The sequence below is a fragment of the Rhinichthys klamathensis genome, unplaced genomic scaffold, assembly GCF_029890125.1.
Source record: "Rhinichthys klamathensis goyatoka isolate OS25496 unplaced genomic scaffold, OSU_Roscu_1.1 h1tg000121l_1, whole genome shotgun sequence".
Lineage (NCBI taxonomy): Eukaryota > Metazoa > Chordata > Actinopteri > Cypriniformes > Leuciscidae > Rhinichthys > Rhinichthys klamathensis.
Window position 1 is genome coordinate 6,882,695 of NW_026606658.1, and position 22,707 is coordinate 6,905,401.

The 22,707-nt window shown below is 35.2% G+C and overlaps 3 protein-coding genes across 7 annotated transcripts; 1 reads left to right on the forward strand and 2 right to left on the reverse strand.

Annotated features, from left to right (window-relative positions):
* Window positions 1-4,732: 4,732 nt before the first annotated feature.
* Window positions 4,733-10,168, reverse strand: cbx1b (chromobox homolog 1b (HP1 beta homolog Drosophila)). Of its 5 annotated transcripts, none has more exons than XM_056255763.1 (6): window positions 10,069-10,151; window positions 9,523-9,589; window positions 8,545-8,719; window positions 8,225-8,375; window positions 7,984-8,078; window positions 4,733-5,127 (listed from the first exon to the last, which is right to left on the reverse strand). In XM_056255763.1, exons 2-6 carry the CDS (start codon window positions 9,566-9,568, stop codon window positions 4,983-4,985), a joined length of 612 nt encoding a protein of 203 aa, XP_056111738.1. In that variant the 5' UTR covers window positions 9,569-9,589; window positions 10,069-10,151; the 3' UTR covers window positions 4,733-4,982. The 5 variants fall into 5 exon arrangements, with proteins under 5 accessions (XP_056111738.1, XP_056111737.1, XP_056111736.1 ...); XM_056255762.1 differs by having other exon boundaries at window positions 9,523-9,608; window positions 10,069-10,149; XM_056255761.1 differs by lacking the exon at window positions 10,069-10,151 and adding an exon at window positions 9,721-9,808 and having other exon boundaries at window positions 9,523-9,608.
* A 1,146-nt stretch (window positions 10,169-11,314) lies between these two features.
* On the forward strand, window positions 11,315-16,670 carry phkg2 (phosphorylase kinase, gamma 2 (testis)). The gene is made up of 10 exons (XM_056255758.1): window positions 11,315-11,466; window positions 13,745-13,848; window positions 13,931-14,106; window positions 14,192-14,246; window positions 14,319-14,384; window positions 14,479-14,642; window positions 14,745-14,835; window positions 14,932-15,085; window positions 15,527-15,652; window positions 16,406-16,670. Exons 2-10 carry the CDS (start codon window positions 13,754-13,756, stop codon window positions 16,649-16,651), a joined length of 1,173 nt encoding a protein of 390 aa, XP_056111733.1. The 5' UTR covers window positions 11,315-11,466; window positions 13,745-13,753; the 3' UTR covers window positions 16,652-16,670.
* Window positions 16,671-17,062: 392 nt separating this feature from the next.
* cfap119 (cilia and flagella associated protein 119) lies at window positions 17,063-22,659 on the reverse strand. The gene is made up of 9 exons (XM_056255759.1): window positions 22,586-22,659; window positions 22,446-22,480; window positions 22,266-22,331; window positions 21,332-21,498; window positions 21,156-21,226; window positions 19,638-19,754; window positions 19,454-19,529; window positions 18,438-18,554; window positions 17,063-17,617 (listed from the first exon to the last, which is right to left on the reverse strand). The coding sequence occupies exons 1-9, from the start codon at window positions 22,607-22,609 to the stop codon at window positions 17,457-17,459; spliced, it is 834 nt and encodes a 277-aa protein (XP_056111734.1). The 5' UTR covers window positions 22,610-22,659; the 3' UTR covers window positions 17,063-17,456.
* Between the last annotated feature and the right edge of the window lie 48 nt (window positions 22,660-22,707).

Consider the following 22,707-nt stretch of genomic DNA (forward strand, 5'->3'; position numbering starts at 1 on the left):
GAGAAAGTATTATAGCAGAAGAGGCAGTACAGGCATACAAATTACAAAGCCAGGAGCCTACAAACCAGTTAGTCAAACCAGCTAACATTGGCTACCACAGGGAGTGCTACAGCCATTTCACAAATATCACGAAGATAGAACGAGCACAAAGGAGAAGAGAGAAGGCAGTATTAGTTGAAGAAACTGCAAATGAAGGTTGGTATTATATTGTACAGACAGGAGGTGCAGTAAAAGACATACAGTGCAGTATTATATTGTATAGACAGGTGGCGCAGTATATTACAGTGCAGTATTATATTGTATAGATAGGTGGCGCAGTATAAGACATTCGGTACAGTAGTATACATTTAAGAAAGTAGTATGTTTTACAGTAATATTAATTAAATATAAATGTGCAATGTATTAGCAGTAGCCTTATAAGAGTGTAATAGATATGGATTTCCAGTACGATCAAACACATACAGTTATGTGCAGTGTAATAGCAGTAACAGTATAATAGTACAAATAATATAAATAATATAAATATATTATATTTATATTATATATATACATTATACATCCAGCGGGCAAGCTATCAGGCTGCAATACACAGAAGGAGTCTTGAGTGCATGCCAGACATTCCTCCTCCTGTAAATCATGGCTGGAAGATGGTAGGGGATTTCTACGGAGTGGACTGGATGACACTTCCGCCAGCTCCAGAGGCCATTCTGGAACTTGTGCACTGCTCATGTAAAAAAACAAATTGTGTTAAGGGTAGATGCACATGTAAACTGCATGAGCTGCCATGTACAAACCTCTGTCAGTGTGTAAACTGTGACAATAAGTCACTTGAAGATGACTAGGGCACATGTGGTTATGTAAATGCACATGTGGGGAGGGGTGTGTGTGTGTGTGTTGGCTACTCCAGCAGAAGTAAATCTGTACGATGTTTATGTACATTATAACTCTGCTCTGTTTGATAGCATATGTTCTTTGATAGTCTAATCTTATTTCTATTACATGCCGTTCTTCTTGAGCTCTTAGCTCTCTGGTTATAATATTGGCTGCTTGCTGACCCTTTAATGTTATGTCAGATATAACTGATAATTAAATATGTTTTATATATCAAGAGGTTCATGTTTACCTTGAGTTTTTGGCGAACGTTTGCAAAACAGTCTGAGGTAATTATCCGGGGACATACAGTGGAGCTGTAGCCTATGTGAGTTGGACGAAGTGTTACCGTTAGAATTAAGTACTTAAAACTTTACACCAAATCAAATATGTAATCGCATGATGCTAGCTACTGCTAGTTAGCCAGCTGAAACTACCCTACTTAAAAAGACACTAACGAGACGCTTACATCCATTTTAATTCCAAAATCTAAACCAAGCTAATCTCATGCATACGATCGCAAGAGATCGTATGCAGGAGATTAGCTTGGTTTAGATTTTGGAATTAAAATGAAGGATGCATTAATCTACTAGTAATGTTGTAGTTTTGGTTCAGAGCTGTGACCTAACGTTAGACATGCTAGCTACTATGTCAGTTAGCCAGCTGAAACTACCCTACTTAAAACGACACTAACGAGACGCTTACATACGTTTGAACAACACAGTGTACAAAACAAACATTTGTCATAGATATCATATTCTAATTAAATGAATACTTACAATCACAAAAACAATGTCCTTGGCGATTGTCACTGTGCTGCCGCCGCAGATGCTGTTCGTGTCTGACAGCTGAATCATCCGCGTAACAACTGTTCTAAATAAGCGACATCTGATTGGTTAATAATAATCCTATGTCAGTATCTTGCCACGCTATTGGCTCGACTGATATAGTAGGCAACCGCGTTTGCCTGCATATTTACGGTCGTGCATTATGATTTCGGGGGAAAATGTGCAACAAATGGGAGTGGCAACACTTTTCATATCGTTGAGGATAAAACAAACGTCCCAACTTTACAAATTCAGGTTCTCCCTCCATGGGGATCATTCATTTCGAAAAGTAAAGCAGATACGGGGCCTCGGCCCACCGTCTACCTTCTTTCATGATTTTTCATGTTCATCACTATTTCAAAATAAAGGTCTAAGAGTATGAAAATATTATTGTTGCAAATTGATAAATTACGGCTCCTCTGTAATTTATTTTGAAAATCAATCACCAAATATGGAAACTAGAGATTGTAAGCTTTCAAATGATATATAGTTTGTCAAGATTAGTTTAGGTTTAGTATAGGATATTACTGTTTTAAAAATGTAAAGGATTTGGGCCCACCGGTGGGCCCGTGACACTTAAGGGGGAACATCAGCATCGTAAATCCTGCAATGTTTTTATATTTTCATTTTTTTTAAATGTATGTACACTTATAACAGTGTACTTTGTATTATATTATCTTTGCATCAAATTACAAAAAAAACTAGTCAACGCTGCTGTGAGGGTGTTTCTAATACAGTGGCTGTGGGAGTGGTGGTAAAATTGACATCTTTCTCTTTCTGACTGCCATTATCAATCCTCTTTGAAAGTTGTGAAAACACTATTGTGGAGTTTTTCTTTTGCTATTTGAGCAAATGGAAACACAAAGCATTGGCCATTGCATGAGCAATGAACAAAATTATGATTTCTTTATAAACAAGAAAATGATAAAAAAAAAAAAAAAAAAAAAAAAAAACCTGTACATACATTCAGACGTGGTAAGATGTAAGAATATTTCTGACTTTAGTTTTATCTGCTGCCTGACTTATTTTGTGGCAGGCTGCTACATATTTTGCTGCTGTTGTGATCAAAATAGGTCTGAATTTTTCTGGATTTGGTAAAACCATAAAATTTGGTGCTATTTGTTGAAATTTTGTGAAGTAGCAGATCGAATGTTGTGATGACAGTGCAAAATAAGTGTTCTTTTTAACAGTCTCTATCTTTCCCCCTCTCTCGAAAGGGTAATTCGTTCAAATAAATGTTATAATTCAATCATATACATTTAACGCACTACTTTATCTCTCTGTCTGATTATAATGCAGATGAGTGGTAGCTGATGAAAATAACCGTCATTTTAACCCTTCCAGATAAAATTTAGCGCTGCAAACATCAATGACAGCTTTAAATTGTCAATGCTGGCAAATGTCCATGGTAAACGGGATAATCCATGGCTAGCTGTGTATTAAATTATTTTAATGCAAGACGTGGAGGCAAATGCCTCCGTGGATAACCGTGGATTATCACTTACTGTTTCACTATTTACGCTAAAAAATTTGGAGTCGGTAAGAATTTGTTTTTTAAATAACTTAGTCACTCGACGTAATTTATTTAACAAATATATAAAAAAAACAGCAAAATAGTAATATTATGAAATGTCATAAATTAAAATGATAAAATGTTATGGCAAAGCTGAATTTTCAGCAGCCATTACTTCAGTCTTCAGTGTCACATGATCCTTCATAAATCATTCTAATATGCTGATTTGGTGCACAAGAAATATCAATGTTGAAAATGTTGTGCTGCTTAATGTTTTTTGGAATAGAACAGAATGAATCGAACTTTAAAAAATCGAGAAAATTCTTTACTGTCACTTTTTACCGATGTAATGTATCCTTGCTGAATAAAAGTATTAAGTTCTATTGAAAGAAATATTACTGACCACAAGCTTTTTCATGAGTTAATGAAATTCTAATTAATAAATAATAAAAATGCACAAAGTAAATCATTAAAAAAAAAACACTAACAAAGATGCAAACAAGCAAATGTTTTGGTAAATTATTAAAATATTACCTTCAGTGGGTACTAAAGAAAATGTTTTGTCAGAGGGGTTTGGGTGACAAAAAAAAAAGGGAATCCCTGTAGAAAATATTATATACAATAAACTAATAAATTTACCTTATTGAGAGTATAAGCATAAATAAGTGTAAGTATGACCAGTTTTGACAGAATTACAACAAAGATTTTTATTTTTGAAAATGGTAATTCAATGGCAAATGCTCTGATAATATGCAATAATAACATGGTTAAACCAAACTAGCATACAATCGTTAAAGCTCAAAACATAAAAACATACTTTAAATGTCTTCAGGAGAACAGGAGGTTACAGTTCTTCTACTTTGTTGTGTAACAGTAATAAGACAAAAGAGTACCAAAGTAAAAACAAAACTTCAGCTGACTGTACACAGTGATACTGATGTGCAAGGAAATGGTATATTTACAAACACAACTGTCAAGAAAGACTGTTAATATCCAATGGGGCTGACTCACAAATAGCACCTATGGTAAGACCAGACACGTAATAGTTCATGGGCAAATAAACACTGAAGAGTAACAGCTGCTGGCATGACTTTATAAAACCAAATATATCAAAGCCAGTTCCGAATGTTTAATAAGGCTTATATCCTAAACCTTTTTCCATGGGCCCAGATACAGTCATGCATTCAATGACCACCTGCATTGACAGATGTATAAAATTGACATTTTCTTAATAATCTGTTAAGGCAGTAATATTTTAACATTAGTTATATAAACATAAAATGAAGGATCATGGAATACATCAGGACGTTTTAGAGACAGCTACAGCATCAAATGAAACCGACCCAGTATATGATAGACTAAAACATTGTAATCTACACAGGGTAGGGGGCATTTCTAACATGTAAAGATTTTTTTATTTGTTTTTAAATCACATGTATGAATATCAGACTGTGATGCTTTTCAATATGTTGTATGGATTTAAATCTGAATATGATTTGAATGTTTTTGTCAATAGAAAGCATAAAGAGTACATTAAAGGTGCAAAGTCACCTTTCTAGTGTTCTATTCGCTTCATCTACGGCAATGGTGCCAAAACTAAAATACGCTGAAACCTATGTAGATTACAGTTTATACTGTTGCTTTGTACAAGTTTGTTTCTGACAATTTTCCTTTGCCATCTTTAAAAAACAACAACAACAAATAAGCAGATCAATGGCCACGACTGATATCGACTGTCCTTACATCAAATTTTTTTTTTCCGTTGTTGTCGTCTAATTTTTGTCATCCTTCTTCTCTTCCTCTTCAGTGGGGTATGAATGCCAGGTGAGGCGTTCCTCGTAAAAGGAGATGACCACTTGTGGACACTTTACATTCGCCTCCTTGGCTGGTACTAGATCAGCTTCATCAGAGTTTTTCCTGTAGTATACAAAAATACAGAAGACATTAACAACCAACAGCTCAGCTATTTCTCATCCGAGATGGATTTCTAAGTTGAGGAAACCGAGGGCAATTGTAACAATTACATTTTCCTTCAACTCACAGACAACTCAAAATATACCAGCTATCTTTTGGTATATGAAGTGCATTTGTGCCTAAATATATTGTATAGACTACATCATATCAAATTTCATACCAGAAGTCAATAACATTACAATTGTCCCCGTTATGGAGGTGACTGTAAAGGTATGAATGCTTTTAGAGCATGCAAAATTGATTTGCAATGAAGTTTGGCAACAAGATAGGATGCCAACTGTTTTTAATAAATAATCATTAAGAAAATGTTAAAATATCCCATCCACTTCACTTTCCACAAAACTCTGCTCTTAGTATTTGAGCTTAGAGGTCAATTTTGTGACTAACATAATTAAAAACGTTGTTTTTTCTGTATGAATGTGTAGATCACAGTTCACCAAACTTGACCTTTAGTATGCAGAGGAAGATGAAGCTTGCATTTCACATTCACATGCGTATGAATGAAAGTGAATGGAGTGGACAGTTCACTCAAAAATGAAAATTCTGTTATCATTTACACATTCTCATGTCATACCTGTATGACTTTCTTTTTTTGGCAGAACACAGAATATATATATATATATATATAAATAAATATTCTCGTTAGATAATTAAAAATTTTCCCCCATACAATGCAAATCAATGGAATTCAATGTTATTTTGGACCCCAATGTTCTGCTTTTGTGCTTCACAGAAGAAAAAGAGTCACAGGTTTGGAATGACATGATGGTGAGTAGTATGTGATGACAGTATCTTAATTTTTGGTTGAACTATCCCTTTAACAGTGCTTGGGGGAAACTGTAACACAAATAAACCATATTACCGCAATCCTGAAGTTTAGAGCACAGCACTAGCAAAGCTCGGTAAGTTCATGGCTTTGATTCCCAAGGAATGCATACACTTCTAAAACGTATAATCTCAAATATGCTGTATTCGCTTTTTTCAGATAAGTGTCCAGAAAAAGCATTTGCCCCTTTATGATTTCCTTGATATTGCATATTTATCAAAGTGAATGGTTCCAATGGTTCTGGTTCCATGAGAACCAGAGTTAACACAAAATTCACTTTTTTAAAAGATGAATACATTTAAGTAAATTTGTATTGAATTAAAATTATGTTAATTAAAAACACCATGAAAGTGCCAATGGTTTAATTCGCAAGGAATAATATGTGTTTAAAGCAAGTCTAAATGGTACCTACACAACATAATTATAAATTAAATAACTTTTTTTTTTAAATAAAATATATACTGACCGGCTAATAAGTCGATCTTCAACTAGATGCAACACTACCGTCCAAAAGTTTGGGGTCGGCGAGTATTTTTTATGTTTTTGAAAGAAGTCTTTTATGCACACCTTTACTTGATCAAAAATACAGTGAAATATTATTACATTTTATTTATATTTATATTTATATTTATATATATATATATATATATATATATATATATATATATATATATATATATATATATATATAGAGAGAGAGAGAGAGAGAGAGAGAGAGAGAGAGAGAGAGAGAGAGAGAGAGTGAAAGAGAGAGAGATGTTACTCCTGTCTTTAGTGTCACATGATCCTTCAGAAATCTAATATATTCTAATATGCTGATTTGGTGATAAAGAAACATTTCTTTTTATTATCAATGTTGGAACAGTGGAATAGAATGAATATAAAGTTTAAAAGAACGGCATTTGAAATAGAAATCTTTTGTAACATTATAAATGTCTTTATGGTCATTTGTGATCAATTTAAAGCATACTTACTGAATAAAAGTGTTATAGCCTATCTTAAAAAAGAAATCGTACTGACCCAAACTTTTGAAACGATAGTATGCTTAGAAATAAAATTTATTACACATTTTAAAGATTCAATTTTGCAGTCAACAATTACCCCCGACCTCAGCTATGATCAAATGTTGCATGGTAGCTACCATCTGTCATTCCTGTTAACTTTTAACCAACAACCTCAAGATAACATAGATATGTTACAATATGAAGGCATCAAAACTTAAGATAGCAAAAGCAACAAAAAAAAAATCTAACAAAGTGATACAATCCCCCATATGCTAAATACACTCACCTAAAGGATTATTAGGAACACCATACTAATACTGTGTTTGACCCCCTTTCGCCTTCAGAACTGCCTTAATTCTACGTGTCATTGATTCAACAAGGTCCTGAAAGCATTCTTTAGAAATGTTGGCCCACATTGATAGGATAGCATCTTGCTGTTGATGGAGATTTGTGGGATGCACATCCAGGGCCACCATGTACCCATCCTCTGATGGCTACTTCCAGCAGGATAATGCACCATGTCACAAAGCTCGAATCATTTCAAATTGGTTTCTTGAAAAATAACAATGAGTTCACTGTACTAAAATGGCCCCCACAGTCACCAGATCTCAACCCAATAGAGCATCTTTGGGATGTGGTGGAACGGGAGCTTCGTGCCCTGGATGTGCATCCCACAAATCTCCATCAACTGCAAGATGCTATCCTATCAATATGGGCCAACATTTCTAAAGAATGCTTTCAGCACCTTGTTGAATCAATGCCACGTAGAATTAAGACAGTTCTAAAGGCGAAAGGGGGTCAAACACAGTATTAGTATGGTGTTCCTAATAATCCTTTAGGTGAGTGTAGGTGTGATTGAAGAAATTTAGTGTGTTACAATTGCCCCCGATCTCTCCTAATGCTGCTCAGGAACTGTCCCTCTAATCCAATACTTGTTTGTACCTTACGGGTAACAATTTCCATACAAACCATTTCATGAGGAACATGAGTTCTCCACTTGAGTCTGTAGCACCAATAATCCTCTCAGGATCCAAACCACGTGCAAAACCTCTGAGTTTCTCAGGCTAAATTAAGAGAGATGGCATGTAAGACACTGTTGAGCCCATTCAATCTCTTTTGGTTTTCTAATGTTTTAAAGACACTTCCTGACCAGCTTATAGACATGGAATGATGTAGACATCTCAGATGCTCAGATCTTCATGGCTCTTACCTCATCCTTGCGCTTTTTGGTCTCCTTTCCATCTCCGTCAGATTCGGCCCGCCTCTTGCCTCCAGATTCAGCCGATTTCTGCGACTGAAGGAATTCTGCTATGAGGTCAGGACAGTCCAGGTTGTCCTCAGGTTCCCAGGTGTTGTCCTCACTGAGCAAAAAAATAAATAAGCTCTAGGATTTACACCCAAAATCAAGCTGAAATCTATGGAAGCTTGTCTTCACCACAGATTTAAAAAAAAAAGGTCAGACTTACCTAATTTATTTTTTATTCCGTGGCAGAAACAAGCTTCCGTAAAAATCTAACTGCAGCTACTTACTCAGAAAAGCCTTTCCACTTGAGGAGATACTCCACTCTTCCCTTCACCACGCGCCGATCCAAGACCTTCTCTACAACATACTCCTCTTCTTCTTCTTCCACCACTTCTTCTACTTTCTTTTTGTTCTGTTTCTTCCCTGCTGTTGATTGCTTGGTTTCAGATTGAGAAACTGGAGCTGGATACAAGAATGGCGGGTAAATAAATAAGCGTTCAAGTTAACCTAAATCATTTACCACAGTTTATGCCAAAATACCAAAGTTACTACAACTGTTGTTTTGGCAACAAAATAGTGGAAATGTGATACTTGCAACTGCTGCCTTAAAAAAATTAAAGGGACAGTTCACTCAAAAATAATAATTAATCCATTTTATGCTAAGTTAAATGTTAGGTAGAATGTTAGAGGCGGACAGCCTTTCCCTATTTTTCACTTTCATTTTCATTTAATATTTTTCCATACAATGAAAGAGATTGTCATTCTCCATAACAACTCCACAGAAGAAAGTAAGCCTACGGGTTTGAAGATAACACTTTACAATAAGGTCCCATTAGTTAACATTAGTTAATGCATTAACTAACAACGAGTAATAGATTTGTTACAATATTTATTAATCTTTGTTGGCGTTTGGTGATAAAAATACAACTGCTTATTGTTATTTCATGTAAGCTCAATTCCATTAAATAATATTACCAGATACAACTTTTGATTTTAATAATTGTATTGGTAAATGTTAAAATCAACAAACCAAGATTTAGAAGCATTTTTCACTGTTAGTTAAGTAATGTTAACGAATGGAACCTTATTGAAGATGTGCTACCAGTCTGAAACATGGCGGTGAATAAATAATGGGTGTACTATCCCTTTAAACGCTTCTTATATATACGAATGAGATGTATTATTAAATTATAATGGTTTTATAGCAATAATAAAAACTATGGTATTTTGGTTTCCATTGCAAACTAATAAAAAAAAATCCAAACCTTCAGTCACAGCAGCATCGGCTGAAGGCTCTGACGTTTGGCTCATATTTCCAAGGGCTCTTAACAGCTGGAAATATATAAAGATCCTTATAAATATGAATAAAACAAATAAAAAATAGTATCAATTAGATATATAGATCAGAAATATTTCGTAAACACACTACACTCATCTTTTAATTTGAACGTGTGTTGGTTTACCTAAGGGATGCAGCTGTACGACACATCTGCATGCATAATATGGCAAACACTAGGACTGTTATGCATTAGCGACTGGAGGCCAGCGCCAAAACCCATTCCGAATATATGCATTGCATGCTTCACGCGCTGTGCTCGATGGGATGGATAGGGCAGGACGCCACTCTTTTACTGAATTTTGTTCCTCCATGTTGTTTAGAGGGACAATCACGCTATTCAATGTCTGCTGTGGTCAAAACATCTTGCATCCTTGCCGCAGCACATTTGATCGCTGCGATTCTACCACAACAAACACTAACGTTATGTGCACGAGCCCGCATATCGGCGGTACCCAGAAACAAACGCACTTACTTGTATCTCGCGGAGATAAAGATGAAATAAAGCTGATCTGCATATATTTAAGTCCGAAATGAATAGGTTGCAGTGATTAATTGTGGGACGTCTAGTGATGTGATGCTGCTGAATGTGGCTGTTATTCACGCCCACTTCCGTATTAGAAATGAGACAAAACGGTGACTTCCGGTGTAATTATCTCTATGGTTGGATGTTTTGGAGGATTAAATTATGACTGGTGTTGATCAATACTTGTCTTACAGCTTAATACCTACCAGTTAGTCCATTGAAAATCATTTCTCCCCATGTTGCTTTAACAAAGCAGCTGTAGAGGGATCTTTACTACACCGCCGTGATGCAGCATCGGTGCCGCCTTTGCAGTGCAAAGGTGTTGGTTGATATTTAGCTTCCTTTCATGAATATCAGAAGGGAATGTGTAAAATGTAGGCTTCACACTTGAACACAGCAGTAGGCTACCTTGTGATTTTGGTATTTACGTTTCTTTCTTTACTCATTTGACTGAGTTAAGTCTGTTCTGAGAGCATACAGTATGTGTCGCCTGACTCGCCTCCAAATTCTGCATATAGACACAATTCTTCTTGGCTTCTGTTTAAATGATGCAGCATGTATGCTTTATTTTTTTCACAGCAGTTTATAATTTCATGTTATAATATCCATACTTTCATATTTAAAATGTTACTTTCACAACATTATTTTTGGAATTGTATGTAAATGCATCTGTGCCACTGCCACATCTGTGAAGCATTGAACTTGTTGTTTCAAGCCCATAGAAGCGAGTGTTTTGTCCATGGGAATGATGACAGATCAAGCAATGAGAGAAGGAATAGCACACCCAGAAACAGACCCAATCGGTCCAACCCATGCGCTTGCCTTGCTGCTGTTTATATCACTTATTATTATTATTATTTTGTCAATTTCGTCAATTCTTTAGCAATAGAGCTGTTCAGTTTAAAGCCCAAAACATAGCAGTTTAAATCTGTGAGTGAGTTCCCATGAAAATGGTCTTGCTTTACCATTGAAAGTGGTGGTTACCAAGAAAAAGTAAGTAGTATTTAGCTAGTCATGTGATCTCAACATGTCGGCCCCCATAAGGTGACCCACTCAATGTAACAAAACAGCCAAAATTACATTTTTATTAAATAGTCTGTGCCGTTACCCGCTCCATCCTGTAGGGGGCAGTGGTAAATACCGAGTGTACTGCAGCTGTCATTTACAAGGCAGAGAAGTGGGTGTCGACGGTGTTGTTGACATTGTCCAGTAGCACTATAAAAGTTCTCAACAGTGATATGGCAGTATTGTCAACCGCTTCAAATACATGTCTTCAGCCGGACAGTTGAAAACACAGAACCGTCAGATGACTGTGCACTTCGGCTGATTTTGTGGAAGTGGTTGTGGGTACGTTCTGTTTTTCAGGGTTGGGACAAGACAGCATGATACGAGGTCAATGATCGCAACGGTTCGTTTCTCAGAACAGTTAACGTTAGACTGTTTGTTTTGCTCAATTATTGCTGAAGTTAGCTGTTATTTCACATGTATGTGGGTATTACGCTGATTTATTATTTGCATTTTGATGCATTCATTTTTGAAAAACTAGGGAAGTGATTTTTATCATTTACTTTTTGATGCATGAATTAATAAATCACTAAGGGAGTGATTGTATTTTGCTTCAAAACAAGAATATAATTATTCAGAATATATTTTTAAACGATGTATTTTGATAGGGGTACACATTTGTCCGCTGGAGTCGACACCGTTCATTTGGGGTTGTAATGTAAACCTATATTAACCAGTGGCAACTAGTAAGAAAGCATGTCCGTTATAATAATTAACTTGCAACAAGCAAACTAACATGCTATATAATTAATTATGATCGATCCTGGATAGAAAAGATTGCAGAACCCCCCCACCACACATGCACGTGTCCTTCTTGTGTACGTGCTGTTTCCTGCATGTCCATTTTCTTAGTTTCCACAAAATATTATAATAATAAACTTAATTCTATAAAGCGCCTTTAAAAGCAGCTTCTCAAAGCACTGGAGAGTAAGTCTTAGAATTACGCACACAATATTGTTTAAACATTTTTATTTTTAAAATATATATACATTATACTTATAAACACTGGTAAAAACATTTTAAATACCAATACTTATACTACTAATAATACTTTATTATTATGATTATTTTTAAATAATGATTTTAATAGCCACAGTAGAGCTTAATGGAAACCCCCATAGAAATGTCCAAAGATCACATAAAGCCTTTAATGGTAAGAAAATCAGCAAATGAAAAATGTGCTTCACCACTTTTGTTGACATTTAAAATTGGACACTGATATAGAATGATGGGAAAGGCTTCAGGTAAACAATTGTGATGGCTTGGATGTAATATCACGCCCTGAATTGTCAAAAATGGCTTTTAAATAAATGTACATTGTAGTGGACGTCGTGCATCGTAGGGTTTAAAGGTGCTATATGTAACTTTTCTTCTAAAATGAATCCTTTTTTTATTGCCTGTGTGTGAAGGGGTTGTAATCACACATTACAATGATCCACTTGTCGGGTTTTGCTATTACCTCTGAAGGCCAGTATTCCTATTTCTATGTGAAGTCTCCGGGTCGGATTTTCTGCGAAATCCATCGGATGTGACGTGCATGCGCGCTCCCGAGCCTCTCTCCTTTTTATATACAGTCTATGCGACGGCACTGCAGCTAACGACATGGAGTCTGATAACACCCCAAAAACGACCTGCCTCCAGCACAAAACGCACTCCACATAAATATAAAAAACAAAACAAAACAAAAATGTATCTGCTGAAGCTCGTCAGGCCAAACGTGAATCGGATCGACTTAGGACGAAAACACGATCAACATCGGCAGAGCGTTTGAATTATGGAGAGACCTCCACTATTTTTATTGTGATAAATTACAAGTTTTCAGATATGCTGAAATAAATAATGGTAAACTGTAATGAAATGGCAAGGTAAACTACAACATATATGAGATATGAAATGAATACAAAAGACTGTTCCAGGATAACAAGGATGTAACTTTTATTTTATGTACTAGATCTACCGTCTAACGTCACTCATCCCACTACTATCATATTGTTTATAATTTTCAGACATGTTCAGTACAGTAATGTTACTTCCTACGATCTTACTGTTACACTGAAATTGTTCAGTCTAGTTCGCTAACCGTTTTCGTTATCATATTATACATTCACCTATGTTGCCATTGCTGGTTGTGAAAGATACACGAATAGTCAGTGAAATGCCTTATTATGCTAACACCACATGTCGGCTAAATGCAGTCAATGTAACGTTATCATGCTACAAGCATGGAGCATTAGTTCAACGTCAAGCTGATAATGTCTATTATTGTAACGTTGCAGTGGGAGTTTACATGAGTTTCCAGTATGTTGTGTGATGCTTTCTCCGGTGTGTTGAAAGTCTGTGTGGCCGTGTGCGCTTGCTCTTGAGTTCGAGCATGCGCAAGAGCACGAGCGCTCTTTTAAAAATTGGTTGCAATCTGAAACATCACCGATAGAGGCCGCTAAAAAATACATATAGCACCTTTAACGTGATGGCCCATGCATGACTGACTGATTTCTAGTACACAAAAAGCAAACATGCATATCTTTTCTTCACTCAAGGTTAATAAATATGTCTGTTTTAGGTTATCATTATGACTCGCGATATCATTCTTGGAGATGAGCTGCCTGACTGGGTTGGGGCAAAAGAGTTTTATCAGAAGTATGATCCCAAAGAGGTGATTGGCAGGTGAGTATTTGTACTATTCAGCAAGCGTTTTAATGTAATTTATTGAGATGTCTTGTGCGTAACTAAACTGTCCCGTGTGCAGAGGTGTGAGCAGTGTGGTGCGCAGATGTGTCCACAAACACACGGGGCAGGAGTTTGCAGTGAAGATCATTGAGATCACTGCAGAGAAAATGACAGAAAAGCAGTTAGAGGAGGTGAAGAGCTCCACGCTGAAGGAGATCCATGTACTTACTGTGGTGAAGGGCCACCCGTCCATCAGTGAGTCTGAATGCTACTGCTAATGTTTGAAATGATGTGTTCAGCCCTTTCTGAGTAATGACTGACCTTATTTGTGCTTTTTCAGTCACACTTATTGATTCTTATGAGTCAACAACCTTCATATTTTTGGTATTTGACCTGTAAGTATATTATATTATATTATATTTACACTGAAAAATCCAAACAAAATTCACACACAACTTTTCGTACAGCATGAGGAGAGGAGAACTATTTGATTACTTGACTGAAAAAGTCACTCTCAGTGAAAAGGAAACCAGGTGAATTTTTTTTCTCAAATCTTGTTTAAAGTTTCTATGGTTGCGAATTTCTCTTCTCGTACCATATTTTGGTTGCAAATGTTCTTGCTTTTAGGAGTATGATGCGTGCTCTTCTGGAGGCTGTCCAGTATCTACATTCTCGAAATATTGTACATCGTGACCTCAAACCTGAAAATGTGCTGCTAGACGACCAGGGACACATCAAACTTTCGGACTTTGGCTTTTCAGTCCAGCTGGGGCCTAATGAAAGACTAAGAGGTGAGAAAATCAACACTGTCCTTTCACGGCGACAAATCAAATCAAAGCCCATTTACCACATACATTGTTTGAACACTGGTCTTTGTCAATTTCCCTTGTTAGAGTTGTGTGGAACACCAGGATATCTGGCACCAGAGATTCTGAAGTGCTCCATGGATGAGACACATGAGGGATATGGGAAAGAGGTTGACCTGTGAGTAAATAATACTCATATTCTGCTATTAAACCTTTCTTTTGGGTCAAAAAAGCATTGTGGATGGTTCATCGTCTGTCCCATGTTTTCCCACAGGTGGGCTTGTGGGGTGATCCTGTTCACACTTCTTGCTGGGTCTCCACCGTTCTGGCATCGCAAACAGCTGCTGATGCTGAGAATGATTATGGAAGGCCGGTACCAGTTTAGTTCTCCAGAGTGGGATGACCGGTCTGACACCGTCAAAGACTTGGTGAGATTGTCTTAAGGCCCGTTCGCACCAAGGACGATGACTATAAAGATATAGTTCAACAATTCATTCTAAATATAAAAGAATAGCAGACTCCACACCACAACTATAACGATAATAACACCGTGAAACGATATCGTTGGAATTGATTTCAGAGTTATTTTTTTGTTTTTGTTCAACTGATGAACGATAAAAATATTGACAGTCAATCAGAATCCATCCTGCTTTAAAGAGCTCAAGCATTTAAAGTAGCAGTCAACAAAACTCAGAGTGCACTCAGAATAAACTGAATGATATCGTCTGCTGGTGTGGACGCTAATAAAGTTATATTTATAGTTATCGTTCTTGGTGTGAACAGGCCTTTAGCCTGGAGCATACAGGCTAACTGCCAATATTGAGAAATGTGCATTACACTCTTTGCTTAAAAAGTTGAAATTCCTTTAGATCTCAAGGCTTATAGTGCTGGAACCCACTCTTCGCCTCACGGCCGAGCAAGCTTTAGCTCATCCTTTTTTCCGTCAGTACCAAAAGGAGGATGTGCGGATCTTTAGCCCCAGGAAAACATTTAAGGTGCGTTTTTTTTCATTTATATACAGTACCATTCAAAAGTTTGGGGTTGGTAAGATTTTTTTAAAATGTTTTTGAAAGAAGTCTCTTATGCTCACCAAGGTTGCAAAAAATACAGTGAAAACAGTAATATTGTGAAATATTATTATAATTTAAAATCACTTTTTTTATACATTTAAAAATGTATTCCTGTGATGGCAAAGCTGAATTTTCAGCATTACTTCAGTCTTCAGCGTCACATGATCCTTCAGAAATCATTCTAATATGTTGGTTTGCTGCTCAAGAAACGTTTTTATTATTATCAATGTTGAAATTTTATTTTTTAAGTATTATCATTTTTGGGGGGATTCTTTGAATAGTTCAAAAGAACAATATTTATTTGAAATAGAAAGCATTTAGAACATTATAAATGTCTTTACTGTCACTTTTGATCAATTCTTGCTGAATTAAAATATTCAATTCTTTAAAACAAAATTACTGACCCCAAACTTTTCAACTGTAGTGTATGTTTATTTATTTTCTCTCTTTGTTTTTTTTTTTGGTTGTAAGGATTTAAAATGAGAGCATGCAGTCTGGCATATTACTATGTAATTGCTGTTTTAAAAATCGTTTCCACTTGTAATTTCAGGTTTTTCTAAATTACAAAGGGGAAAAAAGAGACCTACATTTAAAAATAGCTTTTTGTGGACAACGGTGTAATTATACTATACAAGTATAATTCCAATTGTAATTCAAAACTGTTCTTTGCATCTTCAGGCCCTGATCTTGACAGTGTTAGCCTGTATACGAATGCAGTGCCGCTACTACCGAGCCAGACCATTAACAAAGGAGCTCCTTGCAAGAGACCCTTATTCCATCCGCGGTGTGCGCAAGCTCATTGACGGCTGTGCTTTCCGCATATATGGACACTGGGTCAAGAAAGGGGAGCAACAGAATCGAGCTGCTCTGTTCCAGAACACTGCTAAAATCATTCTACTGGGCCTTGAAGACTTTGAAAACTAAAGGTCATGGTTTTCCCTTATGTTCCCTCATCTGTCCATTTACAGTTTGAGTTTTTTTTTGTGGTTTTAGCTTGCCTGTCAAAAAGTCACACAAAACACAGCTGTTTGATTTTTATAGATGATTTTTTTTTTGTCTTCAAAGATGGATGGTGCTTTTTGATTTTAACAGCATTTTAACCTCATTTTAACCACTCACTGTGGATTTTATTTTTTAAATGTATGGTTTTATCACATACTTATTGGGGGCGGTAGCTTCTGATATTGCTTATTGTATGGACCAGCTTGATATAAAGAGATAACAGTTTTTTTTTTTTTTTTTTTTTAATGACTAGGATTTACAATTAACTATCAGATTGGACAGAGCTTGTTTCCTAGTCAAGCTCTTTAGCCTTTGTCTGTTATTGACACAAAGCAGATTGTATTTGAATTTATTATTACTGTTATGCTTCGAAAACAATTCCAGATTGTTGAGGCCTAAACCATAGATCAACAGGGAACATTTAACAGGATTTTAAGACTTTCAATACAAAGGATAACATACTTGAAACATCGCATTACTACTGAGAGTTGTTTTAAAATCCTTACAAAATTGTGTGTACAGGTTTTATTCCTTTTTAACCTCTACATGTTTTACCACTTGTTTCTTTTTATCACAGTTGACTAGACATTATCCATTCATCATCAAGGTACTGTAGTAAATCTAAACAGGTAAACATATATGAATAATATAATTACTGTATTTTATGTGTTTTTACTTTTGAAATGAGTGGTTTCAAAACTAAACTAAAGATGTGGAACATATTTTCTTACTTCTTAACTTGAATCTTGGCCTCCAGTTTACTAATGGTATCATTAAGTTGATCAGCACTGTCCTGCAGACGTTTTTGTAGCTGATCATTCAAGCGCATCACTTCATCCCTCACTTCTTTTTGAACTATGGACCTAAGTTCAGACTTTGAAGAAGACCCTTGTGGAAAAAAAAAATCATACATAAACATACTTTTATTTTATTTGTGGTATGCAGTGAGTATTACATATTAGAGCATGCAGTCTGGCATAAATATGTAATCTCTATTTAAAAACATTTTTTTTGCTAAAAAAAAACAACAATTTAGTGTACAAAGGGCACAAAGGTATAATTCCACTCAAACATGTAAATGTTGCAATTTTTTAAAAACTATATATATATATATATATATATATATATATATATATATATAAATAAACAAAGATAATAACTAAAATATTACATTATGCATTAATAATAATTGGTAACACTATACATTAAGGTCTTGTCAGTTAATATTAGTTCATGCATTTTGCTATCTTTAACTAACAATGGGCAATACATTTGTTAGAATCTTTATTAACGTTATTTAATTTAAAAAAAAAATACTGTTCAGCTGTTCAATGTTGGGTCATGTAAGCTCAGATCCATTAAATAATATTAACAGATACAACTTTTGTTTTTAATAATGTATTAGTAAATGATGAAATTAACAGTAATTGAGATATATAAATGCTTTAGAATTGTTTTTCGTTGTTAGTTCACGTTAATTAATATAGTTAACTAATGTTAACAAATGGAACATTATTGTAAAGTGTTACCTAATCATTTGTCAAGTGGGAGGAGAAATGGATGAACTTATACACTGATTTGTAACAGAAATAGATATTTTGAGCCTATGCCTTATTTATGCGTGCTGGTTTGTTTTTCGAGTTGTATTATGTACTTAAGGAATTAAATTAAACCAGTTGAATTAAAACATACTAGAATATATAACTACCTTGGTTGGGACTGTCTGTCTCTGTGGTCTTCATTTCTGGTAGTGCAGCACTTTGTTGAACTTCTCCATCCATTTCTGTCTCCCTCTCAGTTTCTTTTTCTCCATCTGCAGTACTTTCTTTAAACAACAAATGACAGATATACTTTCAAATATCAGTTGTATATGTGTGTGTGTATATATACACTACCGTTCAAAAGTTTGGGGTCGGTACGATTTTAAATACTTTTAAAAGAATTCTCTTCTGCTAACCATGGCTGCGCTTATTTGATTAAAAATACAACAAATATTATATTATTCCATATTCAATAAAATATTATTCCAGTGTAAAACAGCTGTTTTCTGTGTAATCTATAGTAAAGTGTAATTTATTCCTGTGATCAAAGCTGAATTTTCAGCATCACCAGTGTCAGTGTCTTCAGTGTCAAATGATCCTTCACAAATCAGTATAGTATGAGGATTTGATGCTCAAGAAACATTTATTATTATTATCAATGTTGAAACAGTTGTTGGTCTGTCAGTTGTACAGTTTTTTTATTTATTTTTTATAGGATTCTTTGATGAATAGGAAGTTCAAAAGACTTTTGTAACATTATAAATGTCTTTACTGTCACTTTCGATCAAATTAATTATTCCTTGATAAATAAAAGTATTGATTTCTTTCCTCCAAAAAATAAAAATAAAATTCTCACTGACCCCAAACTTTTGAACGGTAGTGTATATATATATATATATATAGAGAGAGAGAGAGAGAGAGAGAGAGAGAGAGAGAGAGAGAGAGAGAGAGAGAGAGAGAGAGAGAGAGAGAGAGAGAGAGAGAGAGAGAGAGAGAGAGAGAGAGAGAGAGAGAGAGAGAGAGAGAACACAATAATGTCTCATATGTGTTGATGAAATAGTATAAAATTTGTGTCATTTGCTCCGAGCTGAAAATGTCGATACTGAAAGGAGGCCTCTGTGTTTACCAGAAAGAGAAAGAGAGAGAGAGTGAGAGAGTGAGTTAGTGTTATTTTATCAGGTACCAGATTGGGCAGTTTCCTCTATATTGGCGTCCTCCTCAGGTATTCCAATATATGACATGGATATATCCAACTGTACCTTACCATGCAAGAGGAAGAGGTCATAAAGTTAATTGCTTTGTCAACATAAATTTGAATTTAGTACTAATACTATATAGTATCTGACCTGACAAATCCATAAACTCACCTCTGGAGTAAAAATGTATTTGTATAAAAAATAATGTCTCATATATGTGTTGATGAAATAGTATAAAATTTGTGTCATTTGCTCCGAGCTGAAAAGGTCGATACTGAAAGGAGGCCTCTGTGTTTAAAGGGGGAAAGAACAAAAGAGGTTTGAGCACAAAAACATTTGTTAACTTCCCAACAGTTATTATTTCAAAGCAGATATATGATTACACTACTGTTCAAAATGTGTGGTTATGTTCACCAAGGCTGCATTTATTTGATTAAAATACAGTACAAAATTAAATAACTGTTTTCTCTCTTTATACATTTTAAATGTAATTTTTCCTGTGATGGCAAAGCTGCATTTTCAGCATCATTACTCCAGTCTTCAGTGTCACGTGCAGAGGTGGACAAAGTACACAACTTCCTTACTTGAGTGTAAGTTCAAATTCTACTGGTCAAATCTTACTCTGTTACAAGTAAAAGTACAGAAGTACTCATTTTTAAAAGTACTTAAGTATCAAAAGTAAATGTCAATGCATTGTTTTATTGTTGTATGTAGGCTAATACTTACAGTACCTTATGCCTCTGAATCTATGCCTGCCTACCTACCCTTAGGCTATATCAATATCAAATGTATTTCTAGAACACCGTTCCAGTAGTGGGATTGAATGTGAAATTGAATAAGTGCACTCAATAACATCCACAATGGTTTCGGACACCCAAATGCCTGTTCCCTCAAATAGTGCTCTATTTAAAGTGTTTTGACTTTTAATATGAATGCGTTAGCCTTATTGTTATCTATAAGCTATGCTCCATAACAACGACAAAATTAGCATTTAGAAGACCAAACCCGACGTTGAAAATGAAAATCAGGTTGATGTCAGAATCCAACGTCAGATTTACGTTAATCTCCAACGTTGGACAGATGTTGTATTGTGGTTGAAAATGAACAACGGGTTGACGTCAATATGACTTTCATTTCCAACCACAATGCAACCCCTGCAACTAAAATCATCCCCTGACTGATGTTATTACATTCTACTCAAGGACCTTGACAGAAATGTAGTGGAGTAAAAAATACGATATTTGCTTTCAAATGTAATGAAGTTAAAGTAAAAAGTTTCCAGAAAAAAATAATACTCAAGTAAAGTTCAGATACTCGAAAAGTGTACTTACGTACAGTACTCAAGTAAATGTAGGCTACTTTGTTACTGTCCACCTCTAGTCACATGATCCTTCAGAAATCCTTCTGACATGCTGATTTGCAAACATTTTTTTTTCAATGAGGAAAATCGTTTTGCTGCTTAATATTTTTGTGGAAATACATTGATACATTTTTTTTCAGGATTCTTTGATAAATAGAAAAAAAAATATTTGAAACACATTTTTTGTAACATAAATGTTTTTACTGTCACTTTTGATCAATTTGATGACTGAATAAAATTTGACTGAATTAAATTCTTAGATTGATTTCTTCCAAAAAATAAAATCTTACTGACCCCAAACTTTTGAATGGTATATTGTATTGACATACCCTGACTGAATGGCAAAGCAGAAGTTCACTGCAGTAGGTCAAACAGTGATCTGTGTTATCCAGGGGTGTTTCTGAAAATGTTTTACAATAATGTTTTAATAAAGTATGAGAATATTATCTTGTAAAAAAATGATAAAGATATTGTTAATTCTACATGATTACTATGGCTGCATCACCTGTGTTGAACTGATGCACGTTTTTTATAATGGAGATGAGAACAGAAGTTTGTTCCCTGTTGAAATTTCTCTCTCTGCAGAACAGCACTAGATTTGTATACAACTCAAGAAGTACTCCCTGTTTTGGCTGAGGCACATCAGAGACCAATAATGCACGGCACAAAATCCTAGAGGGGAAGCAAACAATGTGCATTCACGTAAGATCAAGCAATGTTATCAATTATGATTAGCATCATTCCTGTTTTGTAGCACCTTCTGTAATTCAGGGTAGATTTTCTATAAAAATGTATTTGGTCTATCTCAGGCATTTAAACTTGTTAATTATAGCTTGGTTATTTACAAAATGGCAGGAAAATTTGCAAGTTGCCTAACAAGATACAAGAGGTAAAGTTAGCCACTGTTCAGCGATGGACATAAAGATAGTTTAGCCTATGAAGGCATCACCTTGAAGTTAATCTTGATATTTTTAACTATTATATTTTATAATGTCACACTAATTTATGTAATAGTATAGCATGACTGACTGTTTAAAATCAAATAATGCTGTAGACGTTATTCACTTTGATGTTTAACGGGAATGAAAGCGAGGCTGTGACTGAGGGATATAACTTACATGCATCTCGTCAGTGGGTTGTAGCGCTGTTGTAGGTAGCCTACTATAATTTTGTGTTTTTGGATTGTTCTGCTGACGAAACCCAGCAAAATATTTTAACAAGACATTTCAGTAGGCAAAAAACTCCAAAGAACATGAGCTGTGGAAAATTATAAGTGATCTAAGAGCTTTATTCAGCGGATGCCATTGAAAACACGGTAAGTTTATCCCTCACAGACTCGCTTTCATACTTGGCATGGGCATGGCGCTGCTCTGAATAAGGTCTATACAAATTAGCATAATATACATGTGTTAAGCAATATTTGTAATATAAATGTAAACCTTTCAATCTCAGGTATGGAATTGGTCTTCTCTATCTCTTCCATATCACTGTGTTTCAGATCTGCCCTAGAAATGCAGTCAACAACAATAATTATTGAGGCTGTTTGTTTGAGTCTGATGCTTAAAATGCAAACTGCATTGGATTTTATTTATTTATTTATTTTTGGGGCCTAACGTTACCATAACAACACCCGTGCTCTTGGAGGCTGGGGCTCCTAGAAAAGATTACAAATAATGTACAAAAATGAAAAATATTTTGGGGAAATCACAAGTTATTCCTGATCTCTAGATTCCATGAAAAAGTAACTTATAGCTTTTACCTTAATGTTCTCAAAAGGCTTCATTTCTCCCCTCGGACAGCCTCTGAAAACGGCTCAATAAACATTAATCTAAACCACCTGTGTGTGTGTGTGTTACATCGTATCCTAGCAACTACATTTTT